The 26,803-nt window shown below is 45.1% G+C and overlaps 1 protein-coding gene across 1 annotated transcript; it reads right to left on the bottom strand.

Annotated features, from left to right (window-relative positions):
- Window positions 1–8,956: 8,956 nt before the first annotated feature.
- SRSF6 (serine and arginine rich splicing factor 6) lies at window positions 8,957–12,680 on the bottom strand. Its single transcript, XM_049779314.1, has 6 exons — window positions 12,486–12,680; window positions 12,116–12,264; window positions 10,686–10,810; window positions 10,129–10,337; window positions 9,871–9,954; window positions 8,957–9,778 (listed from the first exon to the last, which is right to left on the bottom strand). Exons 1-6 carry the CDS (start codon window positions 12,590–12,592, stop codon window positions 9,424–9,426), a joined length of 1,029 nt encoding a protein of 342 aa, XP_049635271.1. The 5' UTR covers window positions 12,593–12,680; the 3' UTR covers window positions 8,957–9,423.
- Window positions 12,681–26,803: the final 14,123 nt, after the last annotated feature.

The following is a 26,803-nucleotide window of genomic DNA, read 5'->3' as shown; positions in this document are numbered from 1 at the left end:
CTACTAGTCATACTGTCACTTAGGTTCTCCAGTCTCTCTTAAAAGACCCTTTTGATGACACTGGGCCCACCCAGATAATCCAGCAAAGCCTGCTAATTCCCAGATCTTAGTTTAATTACACCTACAACTTTACCATGTAAGCTACAAAGCCATAGTACAAGTGGAAATCATAGTACATAGCCATAGTACAAGTGGAAATCATTGTGGATGGGAGGTTAATATCTAACCTACCAAACATTGCTAACAAGTTGCTATAATTCCTTTGGTTAAAACCAAGTTCTTTGTTCATGAGGTCGATACACAGCAACTAGAAAAGGTAGATTTAACAGTAATCAGCCACTCGACATTGAAATTTTTAATTTTTTTGGGGGGGGCCACACCTGGTGATGCTCAGGGGTTACTCCTGGCTACGTGCTCAGAAATTGCTCCTGGCTTGGGGGACCGTATGGGGTGCTGGGGGATCGAACCAAGGACTGATAGGTTAGCGCATGCAAAGCAAATGCCCTATTGCTTGCACCACTGCTCCGGCCCCCAACATTAAAATTTAATATGCATTTACTGAATGTGTGTTGCCCATGATAGTGACTCAGTGTTACTCTTTGAAGTTCTGTAAACAACTATGAACATATCATATCTTACTATAATCACAGCCAGTCAGTGGGCTTCAGTTCCGGCTGCATCTGTATGGCAATGCCACCCACAGCAATGAGATAAAAGATACAAGACTTTATTTGCTCATCCATTTTAATTTTAATTTTAATGCTGCTGTGTACTTTAGAATCACACTCCAACTTAGGTTCTGACTCCTCTTCCTTAGTTCTTGTTGACCAAGAGCAGGATGCCCCACAATCTGCTTTACAGTCTCTGAACTTACAGATTCTATAGGGGCAACTGAAATAGCAGTTCCTCAATTCTTTTGTAGGAACTGGTCAGGAATTCAGCTGGAAGCATCTCTTGAGGCAGAGGCACCACTCTTTTGTTATGCTCTGAGCAGGAGGCAATAATGAGGTGTTTCTAATAATGAGCCTCCTGTAAGAACACTCAATACTGAATACAGGAAGACAATTAGATGATGGAGATTCAGAACTGATGTATGGAGATAGTTTAGAGAATTTAGGAGGCAACAACTAAAGATTATGAACCAACTAATCTTAGAAATTAAATATACAAAATCATGGGCTCAGGGTTACTCCTGGCTCTGCACTCAGAAATCATTCCTGACAGGCACGGGAGACCACATGGGATGCTGGGATTCGAACTGCTGTCCATCCTGGATTAGCTGCCCGTAAATCAAACGCTCTACCGCTGTGCTATCCAGTTCCCTGGGTTCATGGTTTAATGTATATGCCCAATAGACTGTTAAATTACACCTTATTTTACCCAAAATAAAGATTGGTTGGTGTTTTTTTTGGGGGGGGGTAGTGGGGGGATCACTCCCGGCAGCACTTGGGTTATTCCTGGCTCTGCGCGCAGAAATCGCCCCTGGCAGGCTAGTGGGACCACATGGGATGCTGGGATTCGAACCATTGTCCATCCTGGACTGGCTTTGTGCAAGGCAAACACCCTACTGATGTGCTCTCTCTGTGGCCCCAACGAAGATTGTTTAAACCTGGGTGGAACAGGCTCAGGATAACCTGAGCTATCTATGTTTACTCCCGCACCTAGGTGGTAGTCTCTACTCAATAAAAACAGTTCTGGTAGGCAGCTTGCTCAGGATAAGAGATAAAGACTGCCAGACTACACATTTTTCATACTCAGCCTGTTCTGGATTACTTCATGTGTAACCCTGATTCAGACTTGTTCACCTGGGGTTGGAAATATGACTCATGAGGTGATTTTACAACTGGTTCTCTAACAGTGACCCAAGAACCCTAGAAGACCCCCAACAATGGTGAGTGACTTGACTCTAGTGGATAATCACCATGAGGGCCCCCTTGAGCTGAACTGAGTGTGCCGTGCCTTTCTCTGGAACATTAGTGTACATGGCCCCTATTATGACTGGCTTCATGTTGCTCTGGTCCATCTATGTGCATTTCTCTCTGGACGTATGTGCCAGGCTCCCTAGAGGTTCTCCTGCACACATGCCCCTACAGGGGAGGGCTGCCTTCTCAGGGCTAATAATTTATCGTTTACTACTGGCACTAAACCAGAGAGAACTCCATCTCCCAAGAATGATGAACTGGTTACCATCTCTGCAGACTGAGTCTGAAAATGGCGCAGAGATACTCCCGTGCCCTAAGCACTGAGTCAGGTGGACAAGCTGGTGCTGGCAATCCAAGTTCTGGGCACTCTCAAATGATTCAATGTCCGTAATGGTTACGTATTTATCCACAGAAATGACACTAAAGAGGATATCTTTATTCAAAGGAAAGCTGTTAAGAAAAACAATCACAGGAAGTTTCTGTGTAGCATTGAAGATGGGGGAGACTGGAGTTTGATATTGTGAAAGGAGAGGAGACCAAAAGCTACTAATGTATACAGACCTGGTGGAGTGCCAGTGAAAGTAGCCCATATGCTCCCAATCGACATAGGTTGATTCAACCCCACGCCTCACTCAGTTTGCCCCACCACTATGGTAGTAGAGGCCCCTTCAGGCGAGACAGAAGCAGGCTGTGAAGGGGAGAAAGCTGAAGACTGGGCAACATCCCAGGTGCCAACGTCTACCATCTTTCTTCAACTGGAGGTGTTTTTTTGGGTTATACATTGACGCTAAGGTTATTCCTGGCTATGCACTCAGAAATCTTTTTTTTTTTTTTTTTTTTTGGGTCATACCCGGCAGTGCTCAGGGGTTACTCCTGGCTGTCTGCTCAGAAATCGCTCCTGGCAGGCTCAGGGGACCATATGGGATGCTTCTGCATGCAAGGCAAATGCCTTACCTCCATGCTCTCTGGCCCCAGAAATTTTTTTTGTTGTTTTTTTTTTTTGGCCACACCCGGTAACGCTCAGGGGTTACTCCTGGATATGTGCTCAGAAGTCGCTCCTGGCTTGGGGGACCATATGGGATGCCGGGGGATCGAACCACAGTCTGTTCTAGGATAGCGCTGGCAAGGCAGACACCTTACCTCTAGCGCCACCGCGCTGGCCCCCAGAAATCACTCAACTTGGGGGACTATATGGGACACTGGGGATAGAACCACAGTCGGTTCTAGGTCAGCCGCTTGCAATACAAACACCCTACCATTGCACCACCACTTCGGCTCCTGGAGGTGCTTTTTGTGAGGAAATCCTTGTTCCCCCAACGTGCAACATCTTATCCAGGAGACCCCAGTGGTCACCAGAAGGTGCAGATGGAGAATCCAACCCCAGCTGAGAAGCTGCTTTCAGAACCTCCTACAACACCTGGGTTATCTCCAAAAAATTAACTTCCTACTAGATTAATCTCTTGATCCAATTTGCATTGGTCACGAGATTGCTGGTTAAATGTGTGTTCTACTTGTATTAGATTTTATTGCTACAATTTGACCAGAATTTATAGTTTTGTATATGCCCCACTTCAAACAGAAAATGGTGTATCCAACTATAGTGGTTTAATATTAGTTTGCACAGTTCTGGGGAAATCATAATGTTAAGATTTGTAATGGGTTTTCAGCTATCCTACTGAATGTTTCCTAATTGTTGATTTTGTTTTTGGGTCACACCCGGCAGAGCTGTTACTTCTGGCTCTACACTCAGAAATAGCTCCTGGCAGGCTCGGGGGACAATATGTGATGCCAGGATTCGAGCCACCGTCCTTCTGCATACAAGGCAAATGCCCTACCTCTATGTTATCTCTCGGGCCCCTGCTGTGATGTTTTGATGTGTATTATTTTTAACAACTTATTCTCAAAATTATGTCAGCAAAAAAATTCTAATATTCTTTTATTACAGTGCTCATTATAAAGATGTTTTAGCAAACTTATTTTCTAACTACATATATCTGCAAAAATGTTTTTTCTTAGAGAAGTTTCTGGAAAAGGAACTTGGATGTTTTAGACTCTGCTCAGTGAAAGAATGTTTAAGAATTTTCAAAATTACAATTTCTTGGGTTTTTTGGGTTTGGGGCCACACAAAATTACAGTAATTTTCATAAATATACCTGCTACTGAACTTTTTCTTCTTGCATTTAATATTTTAGTTTTTCTATTTTTTGTAATAACTTTTGGGGGGGGGTTTGGGTCACACCCGGCAGTGCTCAGGGGACCATATGGGATGCCGGGATTCGAACCACCATTTGTCCTGAATTGGCTACGTGCAAGTACTGCTGTACTATCTGTCCGGCCCCCATCTTAACCTTTTTTTTGTTGTTATTTTTGGGTCACACCCGGCAGCGCTCAGGGGATGCTGGGATCTGAACCACAGTCCTTCTGCATGCAAGGCAAACACCCTACCTCCATGCTATCTCTCCAGCCCCTATAATAACTTTTTATATCAAAAATTTTTTGCATTTATTATATATTTTTTTGATTTTGGGGCCATGCTGTCATCTTGAAACAAGTGTATTGTGATCACTTATGTCAATTATGTGATGCATTTTCTTTAATAAAATTTTTTAAAAAGAGGGCCCGGAGAGATAGCACAGCGGCGTTTGCCTTGCAAGCAGCCGATCCAGGACCAAAGGTGGTTGGTTCGAATTCCGGTGTCCCATATGGTCCCCCATGCCTGCCAGGAGCTAATTCTGAGCAGACAGCCAGGAGTAACCCTGAGCAACGCCGGGTGTGGCCCAAAAACAAAAAAGAAAAAAAAAAAAATTTAAAAAGAATTTTCAAATTAAGTCTATCTGCAAGAAAGGTTCTATTTTCAGATTTGGGGGGGGGGGGTTGGGGCCATACCTGGTGATGCTCAAGGGGTTACTCCTGGCTTGGGGACCAAATGGGGCACCAGGGGATAGAACCGTGGTCCATCCTAGGTTAGCACATGCATAACAATGCCCTACCACTTGCACCACCACTCTGGTCCCAACCCTTTCAATTTTTTAAACAAGGGGCAATAGATAAGCAAACAAAACCACAATACACTCAAAGAGTCTGCCAAAGAGGAAGAAAATCTTAATTCCTAAATGAATGTTTTATCATATACTGGAGTTAATTAAAAGTATGGTTGAGTGTTACCTAGTTTTAGTAGATTAGGTACCTGGAGCAAGGCATTGAGGATCTACTTTCTTTCAAGTTCCTAGACAGTGTTAAAGGTCCAAGGTTCACATTACTACTTGTTCCAGATGTGATTTTTCCTGGGGAAGAGGAATGGGGGTGGGGTATAGGCCACATCTAAGGTCAAGCATTTGTACATCTCACTGGCTCTCTAGAACTATCTATTGACAAAGCAGAGGACCGAGCAATTCAAATAGTGACTTCCAACAAAAATATTTCAAGTTTATAAAACAAAAAAATTTCAGTCCCTGAGCTATCGACAGCCCCCTGGTCACCAATATATATGGACACAAATACTTTATTAATCTATATGACAGTATATTAATAATGCCAACCTCTTCGTTCTAGTATTAGACCAGTTAATAGAAAATAGAATAGTGGGGCCGGGCGGTGGCGCTGGAGCTAAGGTGCCTGCCTTGCCTGCGCACGGACCGCGGTTCGATCCCCCGGCGTCCCATATGGTCCCCCAAGAAGCCAGGAGCAACTTCTGAGCGCATAGCCAGGAGTAACCCCTGAGCGTCACAGGGTGTGGCCCAAAAACCAAAAAAAAAAAAAAAAAAAAAGAAAATAGAATAGTAATGAGATTTAATAGTAGCTTAATTCAGGGCCAGAGCAGTGGCACAGGGGGTGATGTGTGCCTTGCTGCACTAGTCTAGGATGGACCGTGGTTCGATCCCCAGCATTCCATATGGTCCCCCAAGCCAGGAGCAATTTCTGGGCTCAGAGCCAGGAGTAACCCCTGTACATCACTGGATGTTGCCCAAAAAAAACCAAAAAAAAAAAAAAAAACCCCAAAAAAGTGACTTAATCCTCTTAATGTTTTATTCCTAGGAAAATTGACTTAAAAGAAAAAAGGGTCCCACCAGGGCTAGTCAATGGTGCTATTAAGGTCATATAGTGCCAGGGATTACTTTCAGGTAGGACTTTCAAAAGGCATGTACACTATAGCACTTTGAGTATTATCTTTTCCTTGAATTAAGTCTTTGGAACTATGGTTAATCATTCTTTCAGAGCCTTAGTTAACATTTCTTTAGTCTTCACTAGACTGAAATAGGCAGAATTTTTGTTTCTGGATCCCACTATGTTGTGGTCAGGTCTTGGGGAACCCTGTAGTACTTTATACCCACTTCAGTAGAAATAATCTTGAGGCTTTTCCCACTCTAGGAAATGTGTTCTCTTTCCTCCCTTTCTTTCCCAATGAACTTAACTTTACCCTACCCCAATTTTTTTGGGTTACTCCAATATTTGGAGTAAAACTCCTGGCATGGCTGGGGAATCGATATAGGATGCAAACCTAGGGCAAGTAAAGCACCTACTGGCTATGCTATTCCTCCCTCTCACACCACTGAACTTGATGGTCTAGAAGTAATTCAAGGGGTGGCAATTAAGCAGAGCCAATAAGCCCTGAGCACAGCAGGATGTACTCCCCACCCCAGACCCTACCATGATTGTCCCCAATCATATCTTATTTGAAATTTAGTGCTCCAAGCTAAGGAAAGCAAAGAAAATCTAATTTTTCATACAATATATGGAATTGTTTTGATGTAACCCTAACCTTAATCCCTAACTTGACTTTTGGGAGGGGCTTTCATTGCACAATTAGCCATCAGACTGATGGTTCAAACACAGAAAAACTTGCCAAAACTCTCGGCACTAAGGGAATGAATAAATTCAAGAAGTCTTTCCCTCAGTACACATTTTATTGATAAAGCGTAAAATAATGAGGTGTGAGATAACAAAGACAAACAGGAGTGCATGTAAGCCACAGTAATCATGATCTATAAAGGCATGGTAGCATTGTCAATACCAAAAAAGGGAATTAAGATGAGGACTTTCTGCTTACGTGTATGACTGACTGGTGGTTCAAACTTGGATGACTTAACACAAATTCCATTTAGTCAGAGATACACATGTAGTATGCTGAAAATTCTGTAGTCTACTCAGTTTAGCAAGGAACTATTCAAGCTATTCTCAAGTGGGTCTAATGTTAGTTTAGTATATACCACACTGGTACACAGGAATAAATGAAGCTTTAATAATGGTCTTTGTAGGGGGAGGGGGAAAGGCAGGCTTTTACCTAGAACTACCAACAGAGTATGAGGCAACCGACCAAGTAGATGAACCTGAGATTGTAAATTACATACTTTTGGAAAGTAAAATGTCATCAGTATTTTTCCTTTGAACACAAAATTCTGAAAGGCAGGTTTGGCCTCATATTAAGTCTCTATTCTTTCAAATAGGGTAAGAGTGAGGTGCAGTTTACACTCTGATCTCATACTGGTAAAAATTCTTACAAGCACAATAAAAAAATCCCACAAAGCCCCCAAAACTTAGGGTTTTTAGGCCAGGAATATTAGCTCAATTGAATTAAGCTTTGCACAGGTGGCCCAGATTCAAGCCCTAGGATGGCAATGATTTCCTGAACAGAGTAGTTGTGCTACCAACACACAACCCCACCTCAGTTGAGTAAGAATCATTTTGGGGGGCACTAATATCTTAATTGACTATAGGGGACCAGAGAGTACAATGGGTAGGGTGCTTGCCTCGCCCCATGGCCAACCAGGTTTCAAATTTCAGCATCCCAGATAATCAGTCCTCTAAGCACTGCTTTGAGTGGTCTAAAAAACAGAATATAGAGAAATTCACTCCAAACTACTGGTATCTGACACCCAGATGGTACGTACAGACTATTCTTTTTTTGTCTTCCAGACAAGGAAACATCCTATGCATGATATGTATTCTAGCTTTGGGTTATATCTCTACAACACTTAGCCTTTCATCAGGTATGTCTTCAGAATGATTTAAATCTACAAACTCTATTATCGTATCAGTGTATTACTCTGTATAATTTGACTGTAGAGTGATAATTCCTTAGATAAAGCTGAGCCTATTTGCCTGTATCCTAAATTTCAGACTGTTTAGAGTGCTAAAAAAAAAACGAAACAAAAAAACAACTGTAAAGGGGCCAAAGTGATAGCACAGCGGTAAAGCGTTTGCCTTGCACGCGAACAACACAGAACCGACCCTGGTTTGAATCCTGGCATCCCATATGGTCCCTGAGCCTGCCAGGAGCGACTTCTGAGCACAGAGCCAGGAGTAATCCCTGAGCACTGCCACGTGTGACCCAAAAACCAAAACCAAAACAAACAAAAAAACCCAACTGTAATACTGGCACAAAGACATCTAAGGGAATTTCAATTGTGTTTATGTATGGACAAAATGGGAACCCTTAGTAGCTCGAACCTGCAGTATTGTTTCAATGGTAGTCATTTCATTCATGATAAAACTACATTTTAGTGCTTATTGTTGAAACTTAATAATTATCAACCATTGTCAAGCATATAAGAAACACCAATTTCACATAACCTCATTAATAACAAAGGGGACTAACTACTGGGTGGAATTCAAGTAAGAATCAAGAACTGATTCTACCAATTGATGTGATTTAAGTGTTTGGAAAATTAATGCACTCTATGGATAAAATGCAAATCCTACTCCACTGTGAAAAAGAATATGCTATATTTTGGTTAAAAGAGGCTGCTTCTAATTTGACTCACAGTATTCGCCATATCTTGATTCAAAAGTTGTTATTTCACACAAATTTGTATGACAGACCAACTACAAAAAGACTTTTATTTTTTTAAACGCTTTAAAAGGGGCATATAATGACTTTGGCAAATTTGATGAACAGCACAAAATGTTATCCAAATTGAATAATTTATTGCTGGTCTGAAGTTTGCCTTTACACTTAGGTAGAATTTACATCCTTCCCCCCATAGCAGGAGTCAATAAAGAAATTTAATAGTGACCTATTCAGTAAGGCAATCATCTTGGTAGCAAACTTTTATTGAAATATTACATAACTCAAGCTTTACAAAAAGCTAACATAATTGAAAATTGGGTTCTCCCTCTAAAGCCTTAAGTATTCAAAGCTTGGAACGGGTTAATTTAAAGTAAGCAAACAAATAAAACAACAACAAAACCCCTGCAGCAGATCCTGCTGAAATACTTAAAAAAAATCTAAATGAGCTTAATCTTTACAAAAGTTATTTCAGCTCAAAAGCTATAAAATCAAAGTTATCTTAATTCTACAAAGGGAGAGGGTCTTTGACTTCATGCCACCATTTCTTTAGAACCTCATCTTTTTCATCAAATTTGGCCACAAATCAAATTTCTGTGTGCGTCTTTTCAGGAGATTCCTCCTGAAAGGAGGCAAAGTACAAATATGGAAGAATAACTGCCTAAGCAAGTAGGAAAGTGTTCCATAATAGTGTGCAAAGAACATAATAGTTCTGGATTAATCTCTGGAACTCGATCTAGACCTTGACCTTGACTTTGATTGAGATCTAGAACGAGATCGTGAAGCTCTTTTTGGTGGAGGGGACACAGAACGAGCCTTTGAGGGTGGAGCAGGTATGGGTGAATGTGAATGGCTCCTTGACCTAGATTTTGATTTTATATCACCTTTACCATTTTCTTTGGGGGAACGAGATCGGGAACGAGACCTGCTCCGAGATTTCTCATATTCTTTAGATCTGCTCCGAGAGCGCGAACGGGAGCCCCGATCAGACTTGGGCTTAGATTTGCTCTTTGATCTAGATTTCCTGCCTTTTGATCGAGAACGAGATCGACCTTTGCTCCGAGACCTGGATCTGGACAAAAAAAGCCAGTTGTAGTTTTTTCCTCCCAAACTTTGTCCACAGTTTAAAAAAAAAGGTCATACCCCTCACTGTATATTCTTTACCTGGAGCGACTTTTGGAGATACTTCTAGACCTACTGCGGCTGCTCCTGCGACTCCTACTCCGTGATCTTCTCCTAGAACGTGACCTTCAACAAGAAAAAGCAACAAAGCCTTAATCCCAAAGCATTTACAAACACTGACTTAACTGCTTATTAAAAACTAAACCCACCATCAAAACGCCTGGAAAGAAACCCAATGCAACAATCTTACTCATTTTTAAAGTGGTATCATTTGTGTTCTTGGTCCATCATTCAAGTTACCTTGATCTGCTGCCAGAGTAAGACCGCCTATGGCTCGTTCGTGGTTTATCTTCAATGAGTCTAATATTTCTCCCATTTATTTCCGTACCATCCAGTTTATCCAAAGCACGCTTCATGTCAGAGTAGGAGCGAAACTCAATTACCCCTTCATTTGTGCGCTCTTTGTGAGCATCCGCATATGTTACTTCACCTGCTTGTCTCATGAAATCCTAAAAGATCAAAGACTAGTAAGACCCACAACCTATGGGCCCGGAGAGATAGCACAGCGGTGTTTTCCTTGCAAGCAGCCGATTCAGGACCAAAGGTGGTTGGTTGGAATCCCGGTGTCACATATGGTCCCCCGTGCCTGCCAGGAGCTATTTCTGAGCAGACAGCCAGGAGTAACCCCTGAGCATTGTCGGGTGTGGCCCAAAAACAAAAACAAAAACAAAAAAAAAAAAGAAAAAGAAAAGAAAAGACCCACAACCTAAAGAAAAAGATCTACATATCATATGTGACCCTAAGCAACAAATGACCAAGCTCGTTCTTTTTAAACACCATACAATTAGGGCACGTACCTTTAAATCTTGCCAACTGCAACGACTAGAAAGATTCTCAACAATAAGTCTGAATTCTGTACGAACAGGTGGCCCATATTTGTCTCTGCCAGAGGTTCTCCGACTGCTGTATCCACCTCCACCACCTTTATCACACGAAGAAAACAATGAGCTGCTTTGCACTGACAGGAGTGCATAATGTTCTTGAAAGTTAGTACAAACATCATCAACTTTCATATACTGGAGTAGGACTTTGCTAATATGGCTAAACCTTTGAAACAGTAGTTGTGATTTGCCATAAATTAAATTAAGGGCAAGTCAAACAGACTAAATCCAACTAGACTCCTCCTACAATCTGTTAGAGAGAGAGTGACTGCTCCTTTATTCAATTTACCTCGCTAAGTTTTATTTTACAGAACATTGTAAAATATAAAACTTAACTGATTACATGCATTTCTACATTTTTACAAAAATGGTTACTAGTTACACTAAGTACTTACATCACAGTGTGAGGTTTTTGGTGGTGGTTTGGCCACAAAACACGCAAGGTAACAGTCACCTAGTTCAGATTAACCAGTTTTGTCTAACCCTTGGAATCCTCACCATCACCCTGCGTCTAATGGCAAAAGGCTGCTGTCGTCATGGCTTCCGGTAAGGTCAGCCAAAGGGTCATAGGGCAAGGGTCACACAATGTATGGAAAAGCCAAGGCCAATCAGGAAAGGCAGTCATCTTAGCCTCAGTGGACACAGCCTCAGCCCCATTGGTCACTTTCAAATTGAAACATCAAGGACTTGTTAAAAAAGTTTGAATTCAACATGCAACAATTTCAACATCAAACATTGAACATATCCACCCCCCTCCACCCCCTCCTCCCGAGAACATGCCCCAACGGGTCCAAATAAAAGAGCATGAAGCTCCTCGACATCTTACTGTGCGGCCCAGGGCCACAAGGACTCAAGAAACCCGTCCCGTGATTTTACTTGGCCCCTGCCACTCTGAACCACGCTAAGCCCGCCCACAACCCCGCCCCCTCCATGCTAGTAATTAATGCACTGACAGGTAGGCGAGGGGGGACAAGCGGTACGTACAGCCGCCCCTCGCCCCCTCCGCAGGCACAGAGGCCGCGGCAGTGCTGACAGGGGCCCTGCACAAAATCTCCCCCCCGTCCCGATTTGCAAAAGAAAACAAATCCAAGAACCCCCACCCCCATGCCCGCACTCCCCGCGCTCTGGCGTCCCGTGGCTGCCCCGAGCTGGCGTGGTGAAGGCGGCGGGGCCCGGGAAGACCCGGGTGCAACGACTCCCCGGCCACCTAAGCCGGCCGGGGCTGGGAGGCCCCCCTCCCTCCCTCCCTCCCTCCCTCCCAGGCCCCCCGCCTAAGCCTGCGTGCGCCCCGCCCGCCGCCGCCGGACTCCCCCGGGACGCGGAGCGCGCGAGGGGATCGGACTCACTGCGGCTTCCGTAGCTGTAGCCGTCGCGATCGCGGCGCGGGCCCCGGGCGTGCTCCACGATCACGCGCTCGCCGCAGAGCTCCTTGCCGTTCAGCTCGTAAACGGCGTCGTCGGCGTCGCGGGAGTCCTCGAACTCCACGAAGCCGTACCTGGGGGGGCCGCGCATGCGCGCGTGCCAGTCTTAGGCCGGGGCCGCGCCGCGCCGCGCAGGCGCCGAGTCGCCGCCGCCCCCTCCGCGCGTCCCCGCGGGCCCGCGCCGCCGCCATCTTAGAGGCCCTGCCACGCGGCGGCGCCGCGCGCGGCCTTGGCCGTTCTCCCTCCCGCGGACGGGCCCCGCCGCCGGCCGACTCGGCGCCCAAACCCGACTCACCCGTTTTTAAGATCTATCTCGAGGAGGCGGCCGTAGCCGCTGAAAAACCGCTGGATGTCCTTCTCCCGGACATTATAGCTGAGGCGCCCGATGTAGACGCGTGGCATGGCCGTGGCGGGCGACAGGCCCGAAGGCTGGTGCCGTGCGGCGAACCACAAGGCAGACACACCGGTGCGAAAACTGGGGGACAGGGGACGGAGGGGGAGCCCGACGAACGCCGCACACACGCACACACGCGCGCCTCGCTCCGCAGCGGTGGCCGAGTCCAGCCACACAATGGTGCGCGCGCGCGCCAGGGCTACGCTATAAGGGCGGGCGGCGGAGGGGCGGCGCCGGGCGGCGCGTGACGTCAGCGCGCAGCACGTAACCCCGCCCGCGGGCTGGCCGGTCGGCCGGCTGGCTGGCTCCCGTCCACCGCTCGCGAGGTTTGGTTGGCGGGGGAGGGAGGGGGTTGGGGGGGGGGCAGGTGCGGTTGGACACGCCGCGCAGTTGCTCCGCCCACTTTGGGAAACGTTGCCTGGCCTTGGAAAAAAACTGTGCTTCTGCCTCGCAGACTCGCGCGGGGTCGGGGTGGGGCGGAGCGGTGGCGCGAAGGCTGAGGCGTCTGCCTTGCGCGCGCCCGCCTAGGACGGACCGCGGTTCGATCCCCGGCGTCCCATAGGGTCCCCCCAAGCCAGGAGCGATTCCTGAGCCCATAGCCAGGAGTAAACCCCTGAGAGTCAACGGGTGTGGCCCCCCAAAACAAAACAAAATAAATAAAGTGTCATGCTAGGACTCGCTGGTCTCTAATTGGTTGCAAAACGAGACTGCAAACCCACACAGATCTTGTCTGTCTGTCTCGGTTTAATGGGGATGGACCGCGCAGGTTGATAAGGACCACCCCCCCCCTTTTTTTTTTTTTTCTTCAGAATCCCAGTTTGGAGGGATGTGAGTGCAATATATTGCCAACCCGCAGTCCTGCTCGATTTTCTAGCCTATGTGGTCTCACTTCTGCATGTGCCTTTTGCTCCCTCGTTGGGTCTTGGCTATTGGCAGCTGGAGTCACCTGTGGATTGGTTGTGCATGGCATCCCATACTCAGGAAGTGCTCACCTAGGAAGCAATGACTAAGACATCTGACTTGTGGAGGTTGAGAAAGAAACCTGGCAGCCGTCCTATAAAAAAAAACAGGGCTTTTCTCCCTCCACATGTAAAGTCCTCTGTTGGCATGGAATGGCCTAATGACTTCTTTTATTCTTCCCCAACCTTGTTCGTTTGGAAGGAATTGTACATTTGACTAAACACAAACACGTCATTTTTCTTTCTCCTGGTTCCACACTCAGATTTGATCCTGGCAGGACTTGGGGGACCCTATGGAGAGCCAGAAATGGAAACAGACCTGCTCTATGAAAGGCAGATGCCCCCCAAATAAATATCTATTTACCAATAGAGAACTGTTTTAAAGTTGAGGAACTAGATAAAGCCTGTAGAGATAAGAACTCTTGGGGCCCGGAGAGATAGCACAGTGGTGTTTGCTTTGCAAGCAGCCGATCCAGGACCAAAGGTGGTTGGTTCGAATCCAGGTATCCCATATGGTCCCCCGTGCCTACCAGGAGCTATTTCTTCTTCTTCTTTTTTTTTTTTTTGGTTTTTGGGCCACACCCGTTTGACGCTCAGGGGTTACTCCTGGCTATGTGCTCAGAAATCGCCCCTGGCTTGGGGGGACCATATGGGACGCCGGGGGATCGAACCGCGGTCCTTCCTTGGCTAGCGCTTCCTTACCTCCAGCGCCACCTACCCGGCCCCACCAGGAGCTATTTCTGAGCAGACAGCCTGAGCACCACCGGGTGTGACCCAAAAACCAAAACCAAAAACAAAAACAAAAACAAAAAAACAAAAAAAAAAACACAAAAACAACAAAACAAAAACAAAAACTCTTTTAAAGATGGGAACCAGATAATGCCTATAGAGATCACTTTCCCTGGAAAGCAGAAGACCCGAGGACTATGCCCTGGGGTGTTTGAATGAACACTGGAATTTAGTACAGGAAAGGAGACTAAAAAGGGAAGAGAAGTACAAGTGACTGGGAGAGCTGGGGTCAACCAGATAATATTGACTGTGCCGGTATTTCTGTCTACTTCAGCCTTCTTCAGCTGCTGACTTTAATAAACTTCAGCTTCTGGTTGAAAGACAGTGGTTTGGCCTTCCAGAGGTTTGGCAAGATCTTGAGGCTTTGAAGACCGTGGAGAGCTTATACTGGCATCTAGTGGCAGAGGCCATATTGTTGAAGTTATTTTCATTTGTTTTGTTATATGTGTGTGACTGTGTTTGGCTTGTTTGTTTGGGGGCCACACCTGGAGGTGCTCAGGGCTTATTCCTGGCTCTGTGCTCAAGAATCACTCCTGGTAAGGTTTGGGGAACTATTTGAGATGCTAGGGCTCCAATCTGGGTTGGCCACAGGAAAGCAAATGCCCTGCCTTTATTTTATGTTATGTTATTTATTTTATTTTTGGTTTTTGGGCCAGACTCGGCAGTACTCAGGGGTTACTCCTGGCTGTCTGCTCAGAAAAGCCCCTGGCAGGCATGGGGGACCATATGGGACACTGGGATTTGAACCAACCACTTTAGGTCCTGGGTCGGCTGCTTGCAAGGCAAACGCTGCTGTGCTATCTCTCCGGCCCCTAATTTTATTTTTGGGCCACACCTATCGGTGCTCACGGGTTACTCCTGTTAGTTCTGTGCTCAAGAATCACTCCTGGTGGGCTCTGGCGACCACATGGGATGCTGGGGATTGAACCCTGGTTGTCCGTATGAAAGGCAAGTGCCCTACCTGGAGGATACTTTAGGTTAAGTAAAACATAGGTCCAGGAGTGGCGAACAAGTTCGACACAAAGAGCCAAAATTTTAAACTGTGAGAGAGTCAGAGAGCCACACCATGCAGTGACCTGCCAAAACAGACAAACACTCACACAAAAGCATCTAATTTTAACAATAATCTTATTAAACACATATTGCATTTTGCCATTTTGAGTGAGGGTAAAAATCCTGCAGTGATGGTTAGGGTGTGCTGCGTCCTCCACACTAAGAACTAACATTAGGCAAGATGTGACACAACATGTGACACACGGGTCCCCCGCTCGCTGGCCCTTGCAGTTGTTTCCAAGGGATGGGAGACAGGAGGATGCAGCCTGGGGGTGGGACTCTGTGCTCGGAGATCTCTCCTCAGAGGTCCCTCCTCAGAAGCAGCAGAACCAAATCCAAACATGGCAAAGAGCCACAATATACAAAAGAATGAGAAGAGGCAAAGAGCCGCATTCATTTTGGCGCATTTCATATGTGGCTCGAGAGCTGCGTGTTCGCCACCCCTGATTTTAGGTAGATCTTTTTGTTTATTTAATTTGGGGAGGGGGACTACCAAGTGGTGCTAAGGAGCCCAGGAACCCCACCAGCGATTCTTGGCCAATAGAGCCAAATGTAAAAGCCAAGGTCATCCTGTGATGTTGGGGCTACTTGGACAGTGCTAGGGACACCCCAGGGCCACATCCAGAGAAGCCATGTAGAACTGAGCCTGGGATGGCAGGCCAGCATGGTCCCTGATCACTATACTACCTCACATCTGCCTCAGTCAACCTTTAAAAAGTTACTTGTGGGTGATCAAAGACAGCATGCTTGTCTTGCATGCAGCCAACACCTGTTTGATTCCTGGTACAGCAGATGGTCCCCCACAAGTCCTCCGGGAGTGATCCCTGAACTTTAAGTCAGGAGTAAGTCCTGCATACTATTGGATGTGGTCCCCAAACCAAAAACAAACAAAAATACTTGTGGAGTGCTGGAATATAGTTCAGTGGTAGAGGGCAAGGTTGGATCCAGGGAAAGGGTGAGACTTTGCATGTGTGAGACTGGCTTCTATCCCCAGTACTGGAGAACAAAACCTTGTTTAATAGAGTAATTAGGTCCTCTCTCAAACTGAGGTTGGAAGCCTCTAGAGAGACTCAGCCCATTTTCAGCATATTTGACTTTTCACTTCTTTTTTTTCCCCCTCTTATTTTGTACCCCATTCTATTGCTTTTCTTGCCTTCAAACAAAACCACATACCTCAATTTTTCTAGCTCTGCCTCTTAAATAGAAGGGGAAATGAGGGTTCCAGGACCAAACAAATATGAGATCACTAATAGTAAGCCAGACAAAGAGGGGTCCACCTACTCTAGCAGCCCGGGGGGTGATGGTGGGGTATATGGGTTGTAGAAAGGGAACTGGAATTGGGGGAGGACATAGTTGGTGATGGGTATTCCCCTAATTCAATGTTAATATGTACCTAAAACACTACTGTGAAAGATATGTACGCCATTATGGAAAAAAATACGTTTTTAATCAGAAACTTTCTTTGACTTACATGTATTATTATTATATCAATTATATTATATGCTATGTTATGTCACTATATTATGTTATGTTAGCTTACCTCATTATGTTAATCAATTTTGTCTCTTGAATAAATTCTTACAATAAAAAATAGAGTAATTAGGGAAAAGGGAATTCAATAATACTTTTCTCCATTGATTCATCAATGTTTTAGAATTTCTTCAAATTCATTGTTGTTAAGAGGTGAATGTCACAGGAAGGGGGATGGGGTCACAGGACACTTCTGTAGTCTTGGTGGGACTGGATAGCACCTGGGAGAATGATGGGATCACTTAGTGAAGGCTCACATGGCAGTGAGGTACTGTTTTCTTTCACTTCACAGTGTATTTGCTCCAACGAAAAATGAGCTGACAGAGTTCTCTGCTTCCTCTCATCTCTTTCCTCTGAGTTCAAAGGCTACTTGTTTTTGGGCCACACTCAGCAGTGCTCAAGGCTTTCTCCTGGCCCAGTGCTTGCAGCTCCTGCTTGGTGTTTAGGAGACATGTCATATGGGATCAAATCTGGACCACCTTCAGACAGAGAAAACCCTTAGTCCACTAAGCTCTCCAGCCCCCAAAGTGTACTTTTTAACAAAAATAAACAAGAACAAAAAATAGCACTAGTGACAAAAGAGGATGCAGTCTCAGAATACCAATGAAGTAAATACTGAGTGCTTGGTTAATGACCTAACTCACCTCTGTTAATAATTTACTTTTTTGGGGGGCCACACCTGGTGTTGCTCAGGGGTTTCTTCTGGCTCTGCACTCAGGAATCACTCCTGGCAAGCTCGGGGGTACCATATGGGATGCCAGAAATCAAACCTGGGTCAGTGTGTGCAAGGCAAGCACCCTACCCATTATTTTACTATCGTTTTAGTCCCTCTGTTGATATTTTGGAGGAACAGTCCTCAAGGGAGGAATGCAACACTGGGTCATTGCTTTAGACACAGTTGCCACAGCTCCTTCTAAAACTGGAGGTCACTGCAGGCGAGAGACCTGCCAGAAAGACAGTTAATAACTTTGCATCTATAATTACCTAGATCATCAAGGACAGTTTGGAGGCACATTCATTATTGTGATTTTCAGTTAATTGGAAATCCAAAAAAATTTCCCAAGCACATATGATTGGAGATGGGTATAAATTGGACCCTGATCTTTCAAACCCATCTTAGGTATTTCAGTAACTGTCATTTATTGTTTTTTTTTTGATGGGATAGAGGTGTTGGGGTCACACCCAGTGATGCTCAGATTTTATTCTTTTTTTTTTTTTTTTTGGTTTTTGGGCCACACCCATTTGACGCTCAGGGGTTACTCCTGGCTATGTGCTCAGAAATCGCTCCTGGCTTGGGGGGACCATATGGGACACCGGGGAATCGAACCGTGGTCCGTTCCTTGGCTAGCGTTTGTAAGGCAGACACCTTACCTCTAGCGCCACCTTCCCGGCCCCTCAGATTTTATTCTTGGCTCTGTGCTCAAGGATAACTCCTGGAGATAGTCAGGGATCATATATGGTGCTGGGCTGGTTGCATGCGAGGAAGGCGCCTTAACTTATGTACTGTCTCTCCAGCATTGAGCTGTCATCTTGAGTAGGTTTGGAGGGGTCTTGGTGACTCAAGAGTGTTGTTGAATGAATGTGGGATTAATGTGGCAAAGACCTCTCTAGAAACAGAACCCAGACATGTTCAGAGGGAACAGGGACATGGACAGGTGACTGGAGCTTGTGCTTTGCAGGTGGAACCTCCAGATTCCATTCCTGACACCTGTCCAGAACACCATCAGGAACAACCAAGTAACCCCAATGTGATCTCAAAACTTAAGCAATAATAACCACACAAAGACAGAAATGGAGGACAGTCAGGTTCAGAGTTTCAAGAAACTTGAAGCGGCCAGAGAAATAGCATGGAGGTAAGGAGTTTGCCTTTCATGCAGAAGGTCATCAGTTCGAATTTGGCTTCCCCGTGCCTGCCAGGAGCAATTTCTGAGCATGGAGCCAGGAGTTTCCCCTGAGCACTGCCGGGTGTGACCCCAAAACCACACACAAACACACAAAAAGCAATAAACTTGAACCAGGGGCCAGAGCAGTGGCATGGAGTGATAAGGTGTCTGCCTTGCCAGCGCTAGCCTAGGATAGACCCCTGGCATCCCATATGGTCCCCCAAACCAGGAGCGATTTCTGAGCATCACCGGGTGTTGCCCAAAAACCAAAAGGTGATTAACAGAGAGAGAGAGAGAGAGAGAGAGAGAGAGAGAGAGAGAGAGAGAGAGAGAGAGAGAGAGAGAAGAGAGGGGGAGAGAGTGTGAGAAAGAGGAGAGGAGAAAGAGGAAAGAGAAAGAGAGAGGATAAAGAGGAAAGAGAAAGAGGAAAGAGAAAGAGAAAGAGAGAGGATAAAGAGGAAAGAGAGAAAGAGAGAGGAGAAAGAGGAGAGAAAGAGAGGTGAGATTAAAAATCAAAAAATCCCTGGGGCCAGGACAGGAGCGATAGCACAGTCATGGGGTGTTTACCTTGCACGTGACCTATCCAGGACAGACCTTGGTTCGATCCCTGGCATCCCATGTGGTAATGTAAGCCAGGAGCGATTTCTGAGGGCGTGGCCAGGAATAACCCCTGAGTGTCACCGAGTGTGCCCCCCAAGAAAAACAAACAAACAAACAAATCCCTTCCAATTGAGATATTGCTTACATGTTACCAAGTTGCAACCCTTATTTAAAAGCATTCCCACAGTGGCCAGAGATACAGTATAGTAGTACAGTGGGTAGGGCACTTGCCTTGCATGTGTCTGAACTGGGTTTGATCCCTGACACCCACTATGGTTCTCCAAGCAACATTAGGAGTGATCCCTGATCACAGGGCCAGGAATAAGTCCTGAACACTGCTGGGTATGTCCCCAAACCAAAATAAACGTGTCTCTACATAATTCATTTGTACAGAGTATCTCAGCCTCAGCACTACTACTAATATTTGGGGCCAGATCATTCTTTCCTCAGTGGGTGGTTTCTGTACTGTTGGAGATTGACAGCACCTCCTGGCTGTTGTATATCTTCTAAATGCCAATAGTCCTTCTCTTTCCTCAAATTGTTGCAAAAAACCATTTTCCTGTGTTGACAAATACTCCCTGAGGGACAGGATAGCTTCTAACACATTGCTTCGGACACAAGGAGATGTGTGATGCTAAGAATAAGCTTCCCTTGTGTTGTTAGTGTTCTAAGGATTAATCAAAGCTCTCAACCAGAAGAAGGAGGATAATGAGCTTTCACCTCTCTGAAGAGTGGGGGTATAATGAACTATTCTAATAGCTGGTGTCATCAGAGCAATGTGCTGAGGGGATGTAAAGATTAGTGCATGATTAGCTGTGAACCTACAATTTGTTTTCTTCTAAGTCCCAGCAATTTGGGGCCCACTAGCCTCCACTAGCCTCCAAGCCCAAGAAAATGCTTGTATGAAGAACCCATGAAAAAGCAGTGGGGTAGCTTTCTTTCTGTGGCCTAGCAAAAAAGCACATACCTTGCATGTGTAACCTGGGGTTGGATCCTGTACAGTGCGAAAAAGAAAACATTTTATAAATAAAGAAAAAGATTGTTAGAGAGAAGAGAGAGAGAGAGAGAGAGAGAGAGAGAAATGCACCTTAAATTTGTTAAGTTTTCTACAAAGCAAACTTACATGAGACCTCAAAAGAAAAATAAGTTTAGGGGCCGGTGAGGTGGCACTAGAGGTAAGGTGTCTGCCTTGCAAGTGCTAGCCAAGGAAGGACTGTGGTTCGATCCCCCGGCGTCCCATATGGTTCCCCCAAGCCAGGGGCAATTTCTGAGCGCTTAGCCAGGAGTAACTCCTGAGCATCAAATGGGTGTGGCCCGAAAAACCAAATAAAAAAAAAAGAAAAAAAAAAAAAGAAAAATAAGTTTAGGGGCTGGAATGGTAGCACAGCAGTAGGGCTTTGCTTTGCATGCAGCTGACCTAGGACAGACCTGGGTTGGATCTCTGGCATCCCATATGGTCCCCCAAGTCAGGAGTGATTTCTGAGCACATATCCAGGAATGACCCCTGAGTGTCACCAAGTGTGGCCCCAAAACAAACAAACAAACAATCAGTTTAGATGAGGAGCAGAAGAAACTAGAAGTACACTCCGCAGAACTCTGCTCATTCCTATATATTTCAGGTTACTGTAATGAATAACCCCCAATTTAGCTGCTTCAAGCAACACAAATATACCACTTTATAGATCTGTAGGTCTGATTCCTGATGTGGTTCATCAGGTTTAAAGAAAGTGTCTGCCCAATGGGCTGAACACAGGTTTCTTGTACATTCTAGTGCCTTCTCCACTGGAAGCTCCTGCCCTAGTTATCCTGTCACTCTGATCCCCTACTCCCTTGAGGAAACAGTCTTGAGGCTGCTTTCTATCGCCCTCTAATAGGGACTCTTGTAGCTATATATTCCTACTGGTAATTCAGAATTATTTCGCTCTCAAGACCTGTATCTTGATCACATGTGCAAAGTTGGTGGGGGATTTTATGGATTTTTTGCCATATAATTTTTGGGGCCCCACCTGATGGTACTCAGGGGTTACTTCTAACTTTGCACTCAGAAATCACTCTTAGAAGGCTAGGGGGACCACATGGGTTGCTGGGATCCAACCTGGGTCAGCTATGTGCAAGTACTTGTTGTACTATCATTCTGGCCCTTGCCATATACATTTAACAGCTTCACAGATTCTGGGGATTAAGGCGGGGCATCTTTGGGAGAACATTATGCTGCCTCCCATAGGAACTCTGAAATTTAAAACAAGGAAAGGAGATTGGGAAGAGGGAAGGTGAGAAACCCTGAGAGTGATGCACCCAAGCCAGAGAGGCACATTTGCAAGGAGGTAGCCTTCTATTACTCCTGACTGTGTTTAGGGCTTATTCCTGACTGTGCTTAGGGATCACTTCTAACTGTTTACTGGGAACCATATGCAGTGATGGGGATCTGAAGTTGGCTACATATTAGGTAAGAACCTAACCCCCATCCCCATACTATCTCTCTAGTCCATATTCTTTACTTATGATTTCTAATATACTTTTTATTTAAGTAACATGATCATAGTTGGGTTACAGTCACAAACAGAACACCCCCATTCACCAGTGTACCATTACCCCCTCCCCCTTCCCATCCCCTGCCTGTATTCGAGACAGGCATTCTACTACAGTTATTTGTTTTTAAGTTCAGTCAATTGTATTTTTTTTCCTTAAAGGATAAGAGTAAAAATATAGTAAAGGTGTGATAGTGGCAATCGCCGTTGTTTGCATAGGTCCAGAAAAATGGGGAAAATGGAAAAAAATCCTTGACCTGATTACAAAAAGGCCTCACCCCAGAAGTTTATTGGCATAAGACCGACTCTGGGTTCCAGGCATACTAGTCCGTCCAACCGGAATCATTCTCTGTGGTCCCAGTGAAACTTTTTTGCACTTTAGCTATTGTTGGTATCAGATTCATATATTTAAAGACTCTGGATTCTGTGCATTTCTTTCATCGATGTCAGGCTGATGTGGAGCATCCTGTAGTTTCAGCATACCAAAAATGTTCATTTTATCTTTTTTTTTTTTAGGTTTTTTTTTGGGGGGGGGTACACCCAGCAGCACTCAGGGGTTACTCCTGGTTCTATGCTCAGAAATCACTCCTGGCAGGCTCGGGGGACAATATGGGATGCCGGATTCGAACCAATGACCTTCTGCATGAAAGGCAAATGCCTTACCTCCAAGCTATCTCTCCGGCCCTCTTTACTTATGATTTCTTTGTTTTGTTTTTGGAACACATCTGGTTGTGCTCAGAGCTTACTCAGAGTTCTCAGGGATCACTCCTGCTGGTGCTTAGGGAGGTGTGTATATATATATATATGGGAGACCATACGGCATTTCAGGTGATTGAACCGCAGTCCATCCTAGGTTAGTGTGTGCAAGGCAGACTCCATACCACTTGCTCCACCATTCTGGCCCCTTGTTTTTCTTTTCTTTTGGTTTTTGGGCTACAACTGGTAGTGCTCTTGGCTCTGCACTCAGATGTCACTTTTTGTTTTTGTTTTTTTTTTTTTTGGTTTTTGGGCCACACCCATTTGACGCTCAGGGGTTACTTCTGGCTATGAGCTCAGAAATCGCCCCTGGCTTGGGGAGACCATATGGGACGCCGGGGATCGAACCGCGGTCCGTCCTACGCTAGCGCTTGTAAGGCAGACACCTTACCTCTAGCGCCACCTTCCCGGCCCCCAGATGTACTTTTGGCAGGTTCACGGGACCATATGGGATGCTAGCGATTAAATTTGGTGAGTCCTGAGTCAGCCGTGTGCAAGGCTCTGCCACTGTGCTTTCTCTCCAGCCCCAGAATTAAAACCTTTTAATTAAATTTTTATTATCATCTGAGGTATCCTAATTTAGAATGATTTGAATTTATTTTATAATGTCAGAGCTACCATCCCATTCCCTCTAGCAATGTTTCAATATTCCCCCACCATTATCTAGTGGTCTCCCCTCTTTCAGGGGGAAAATCTCTCTTTCTCTCAGCCTCTCTATTTCTCTCTTTACCTCCCTTCTTTGTAGTCCTATGGGTGCTGATTTGAATTTTATAGTCTTTGCCTATCAAGATCAACTTGTTTGAAATAGCAGTTCAGGCTTTTTCTGCTTTTGTTTGGTTTTTCAATTAGGCTTTCTGTAGTCTAAGGCTCTAAGTGGGGGGTCTCAAACTCTCGGCCCATGGGCCGTTTGTGGCCCTCTGTACATTTTGTGGCCCGCGGCCGGCCTTCAAATATCGCAGTATTCGCGATTATTCGCTTACTGAATAATCGCAATAAAAATCGCGTTAGTAAGAAAATTATCGCATTAAACATTCGCATATTCCGAGCAGTTTCTTTCGGGATATGCAAATGTTTAATGCAATTTTTTTTGCGATTTTTTTCTTTCTAATGCGATTCGGTAAGGGAATAATCGCGAATACTGCGCCTAGCGCAGACGTCATTTCCGCTGCTCCTGCCCGCTGTCCCTTGCATTATCGGAGGCCTAAGGGTGAGAGGGGAGAGAAGGGAGAGAAGTTTATTACAGAATTAGATTTTGTCATACCTTCATCATGACTTCATCAGAGCCTGCAGTGAAGAGAAAGATTGATGATGAGCACAGACAATTTCAGGAAAAGTGTGAGATGCAATATTTCTTTGTTGAGCACAGGGGCATCCCCACATCTTATTTGCTCAGAGAAAGTTGCAGTGCACAAGGAATACAACTTGAAACGCCATTATTCAACTAAACATGCCGAGGAATGTGCAAAATATCAAGGAAATGAGAGAGCCAAGCGGGTTGCCAGTCTTAAAGCATGTCTAATGAGGCAACAAGATTTCTTCAAGAAAGCAACCAAAGAGAATGTTGCATCAGTTCAACCTAGTTACATGGTTAGTGAGATGATTGCTAAGGCAGGGAAACCATTCACAGAAGGAGAGTTTGTTAAAAAATGCATGGCTGCAAGTATTATCTGTCCAGAAAAGAAAGGTCAGTTTAGCAAAATCAGCCTTTCTGCCAACACTGTGGCAGAGTACATTTCTGACATGTCAAGTGACATTTATCATCAACTGTGTGAGAAAGCCAAATGTTTTGATGCATACTCACTTGCTCTTGACGAGGGCACAGATATAACAGACACTGCGCAGCTCACAATTTATGTCTGTGGTGTTGATTGCAATTTTGAATTGACAGAGGAGCTGCTCACAATAATTCCAATGCATGGCCAGACCACCACTAATGAGATATTTAGGCATCTGTGTGATGCCACTGAGAATGCAGGTTTGCCATGGAAGAGGTTTGTTGGAATAATAACCGATGGAGCACCATTGATGACAGGGAGGAAAAATGGACTGGTGGCACTTGTTCAAAAAAAAAAACTTGAAGAGGAGGGTGTAGAGAAGGCCATTGCTCTTCACTGCATTATCCATCAGCAGGCCCTTTGCAGTAAATGCCTGCTGTGTGACAATGTGATGTCTGTTGTTATGAAATGCATCAACCAAATCAGATCCAGGGGCTTAAAGCACAGGAGGTTCCGTGCTTTTTTAGAGGAAATGGAGTCAGAATATGGAGATGTGCTCTATTTCACCAAGGTACGTTGGCTCAGCAGGGGAAATGTCCTGAAAAGATTTTTTGAGTTGAGAGAAGAAGTGAAAGCCTTCATGGAGAAGGATGGGAATGCTGTTTCTGAGTTGAGTGATCACAAATGGCTCATGGACTTAGCTTTTCTTGTTGACATCACACATAAACTGAATGTACTAAACAAGATGTTACAAGGCCCAGGGCAGTTTATCAGTGCTGCCTATGACAACATGAGAGCATTCTCCACAAAACTTGTATTATGGAAATCCCAGCTCTCTCAGACAAACCTTTGCCATTTCCCAGCATGAAAGGAACTTGTGGATACAGGCATACCATTCAGTGGTGAGAAATATGTTGATGCTATTTTTAATCTAGAGAAGGAATTTGATCACAGATTTGCAGACTTCAAAAAGCACAGAGCCACTTTCCAAAGTTTTGTGGACCCCTTTTCCTTTGATGTGCAAGATGCCCCTCCTGTGCTTCAAATGGAGCTCACTGACCTGCAATGCAACTCTGATCTCAAAGCCAAGTTCAGGGAGATTAGTGGAAAAGCAGACATGCATGGGCAATTTTTGAGAGAATTGCCCCGCAGCTTCCTTGAGTGTTCCCGAATGTTCAAGTGCACCATGTGCCTTTTTGGGAGCACATATTTGTGTGAAAAATTATTCTCCACATTGAACTTCAATAAGTCAAAGTACAGGTCTAGACTTAATGATGATCATCTTCAAACCATACTGAGGGTCTCAACTGCTTCCTTCTAAAGCCAAATGTGGTTCAGATTTGTGAGAAGAAGCACTGTCAAGTCTCTGGCAGCAAGGAATAGGCAAAAGATGCCATGTTCAGAAGAACTGTTCATGATCTCCACTCAATGTTCTATTCATGTTCAGAAGAAATAGTTAAAACTGTTAATAATGACGTTTGAGGACTATTTTTTTTTTTTGTGAAATCCCTTATGTGGCCCTGCCTCACCCCGACTTTGCCTCCTGCAGCCCGCAGGTAAATTGAGTTTGAGACCCCTGCTCTAAGTGGTCCTGGTGTGAAAGATGTGGTTCTGCCTCCCTCTAGTGGCTTTATATGTGTTAACGGGTAGATAAATTTCACTCAAAAGCTCAAAGCAGCCTCAGCAAAGCTCAGGGCAGAATCTGAAGATCTTTATATCTAAACTGTCATAATATCAAATGGCCAAGACCTCCCCTAGAGGTTTTTTCATTCTTCCTCGAAGAAGTCTTCTCATGGGCAGGCAGCTATAATCTGGCCCTCCAACAGTCTGAAGGACAGTGAACTGGCCCCCTGTTTAAAAAGTTTGAGGACCCCTGCTTAAGAGCATCCAAGGCTAAGCCCAAACTTCAGAACCCACCTTTTCACACAGTGAGCAGAAGGAAACTTTTGGCAGAAACCTGGTTCAGGCCCTGTGCTAAGCCCAGGGTATAGAGCCATGAATAAAACCAACCCTGCCTGCCTCATAAAGCATGGCCATGACTGTGGACTCCATCCTACAGAGTATTAGGGAGTGTGGAGTGTGGGGCCTGGAGCATTATTTAATGTGCTGGTTCTGCTCCCACTCCTCTCCCCAGAGGAGGTTTATTAGATATCCAGAATCTTGGGTTCCTTAGACTCATGGGTATTTGGGATGGGATGAGGGGGTTGAGTCACTCATGGTGGTGTGGGGGAACCATGTAGTGCTGGAGGTAGAATCAAAGTTGAGTGTAATCATAGCAAGTGCCCTAATCCCTGGCCCATAACTCTCTGAGTTACATTGGGTTTAAAAAATACTTTTAGGGGCCAGAGAGATAGCACAGCAGATAGAGTGTTTGCCTTGCACATGACTAACCCACATTCAATACCC

The sequence above is a fragment of the Suncus etruscus genome, chromosome 9 (genome assembly GCF_024139225.1).
Source record: "Suncus etruscus isolate mSunEtr1 chromosome 9, mSunEtr1.pri.cur, whole genome shotgun sequence".
Lineage (NCBI taxonomy): Eukaryota > Metazoa > Chordata > Mammalia > Eulipotyphla > Soricidae > Suncus > Suncus etruscus.
Note: the sequence above shows the minus strand (reverse complement) of the source record. Positions and strands in the feature narration are given on the sequence as shown.

Excerpts from the sequence above, each read along its gene's own strand:
- SRSF6 (XM_049779314.1), bottom strand. The coding sequence starts at position 12,592 with ATGCCACGCGTCTACATCGGGCGCCTCAGCTATAATGTCCGGGAGAAG. Across the intron at positions 10,811-12,115 it reads CTACAGCTACGGAAGCCGCA|GTGGTGGAGGTGGATACAGC; the intron begins GTGAGTCCGATC and ends CGTGTGATAAAG. Across the intron at positions 9,779-9,870 it reads ATCTCCAAAAGTCGCTCCAG|ATCCAGGTCTCGGAGCAAAG; the intron begins GTAAAGAATATA and ends TTTTTTGTCCAG.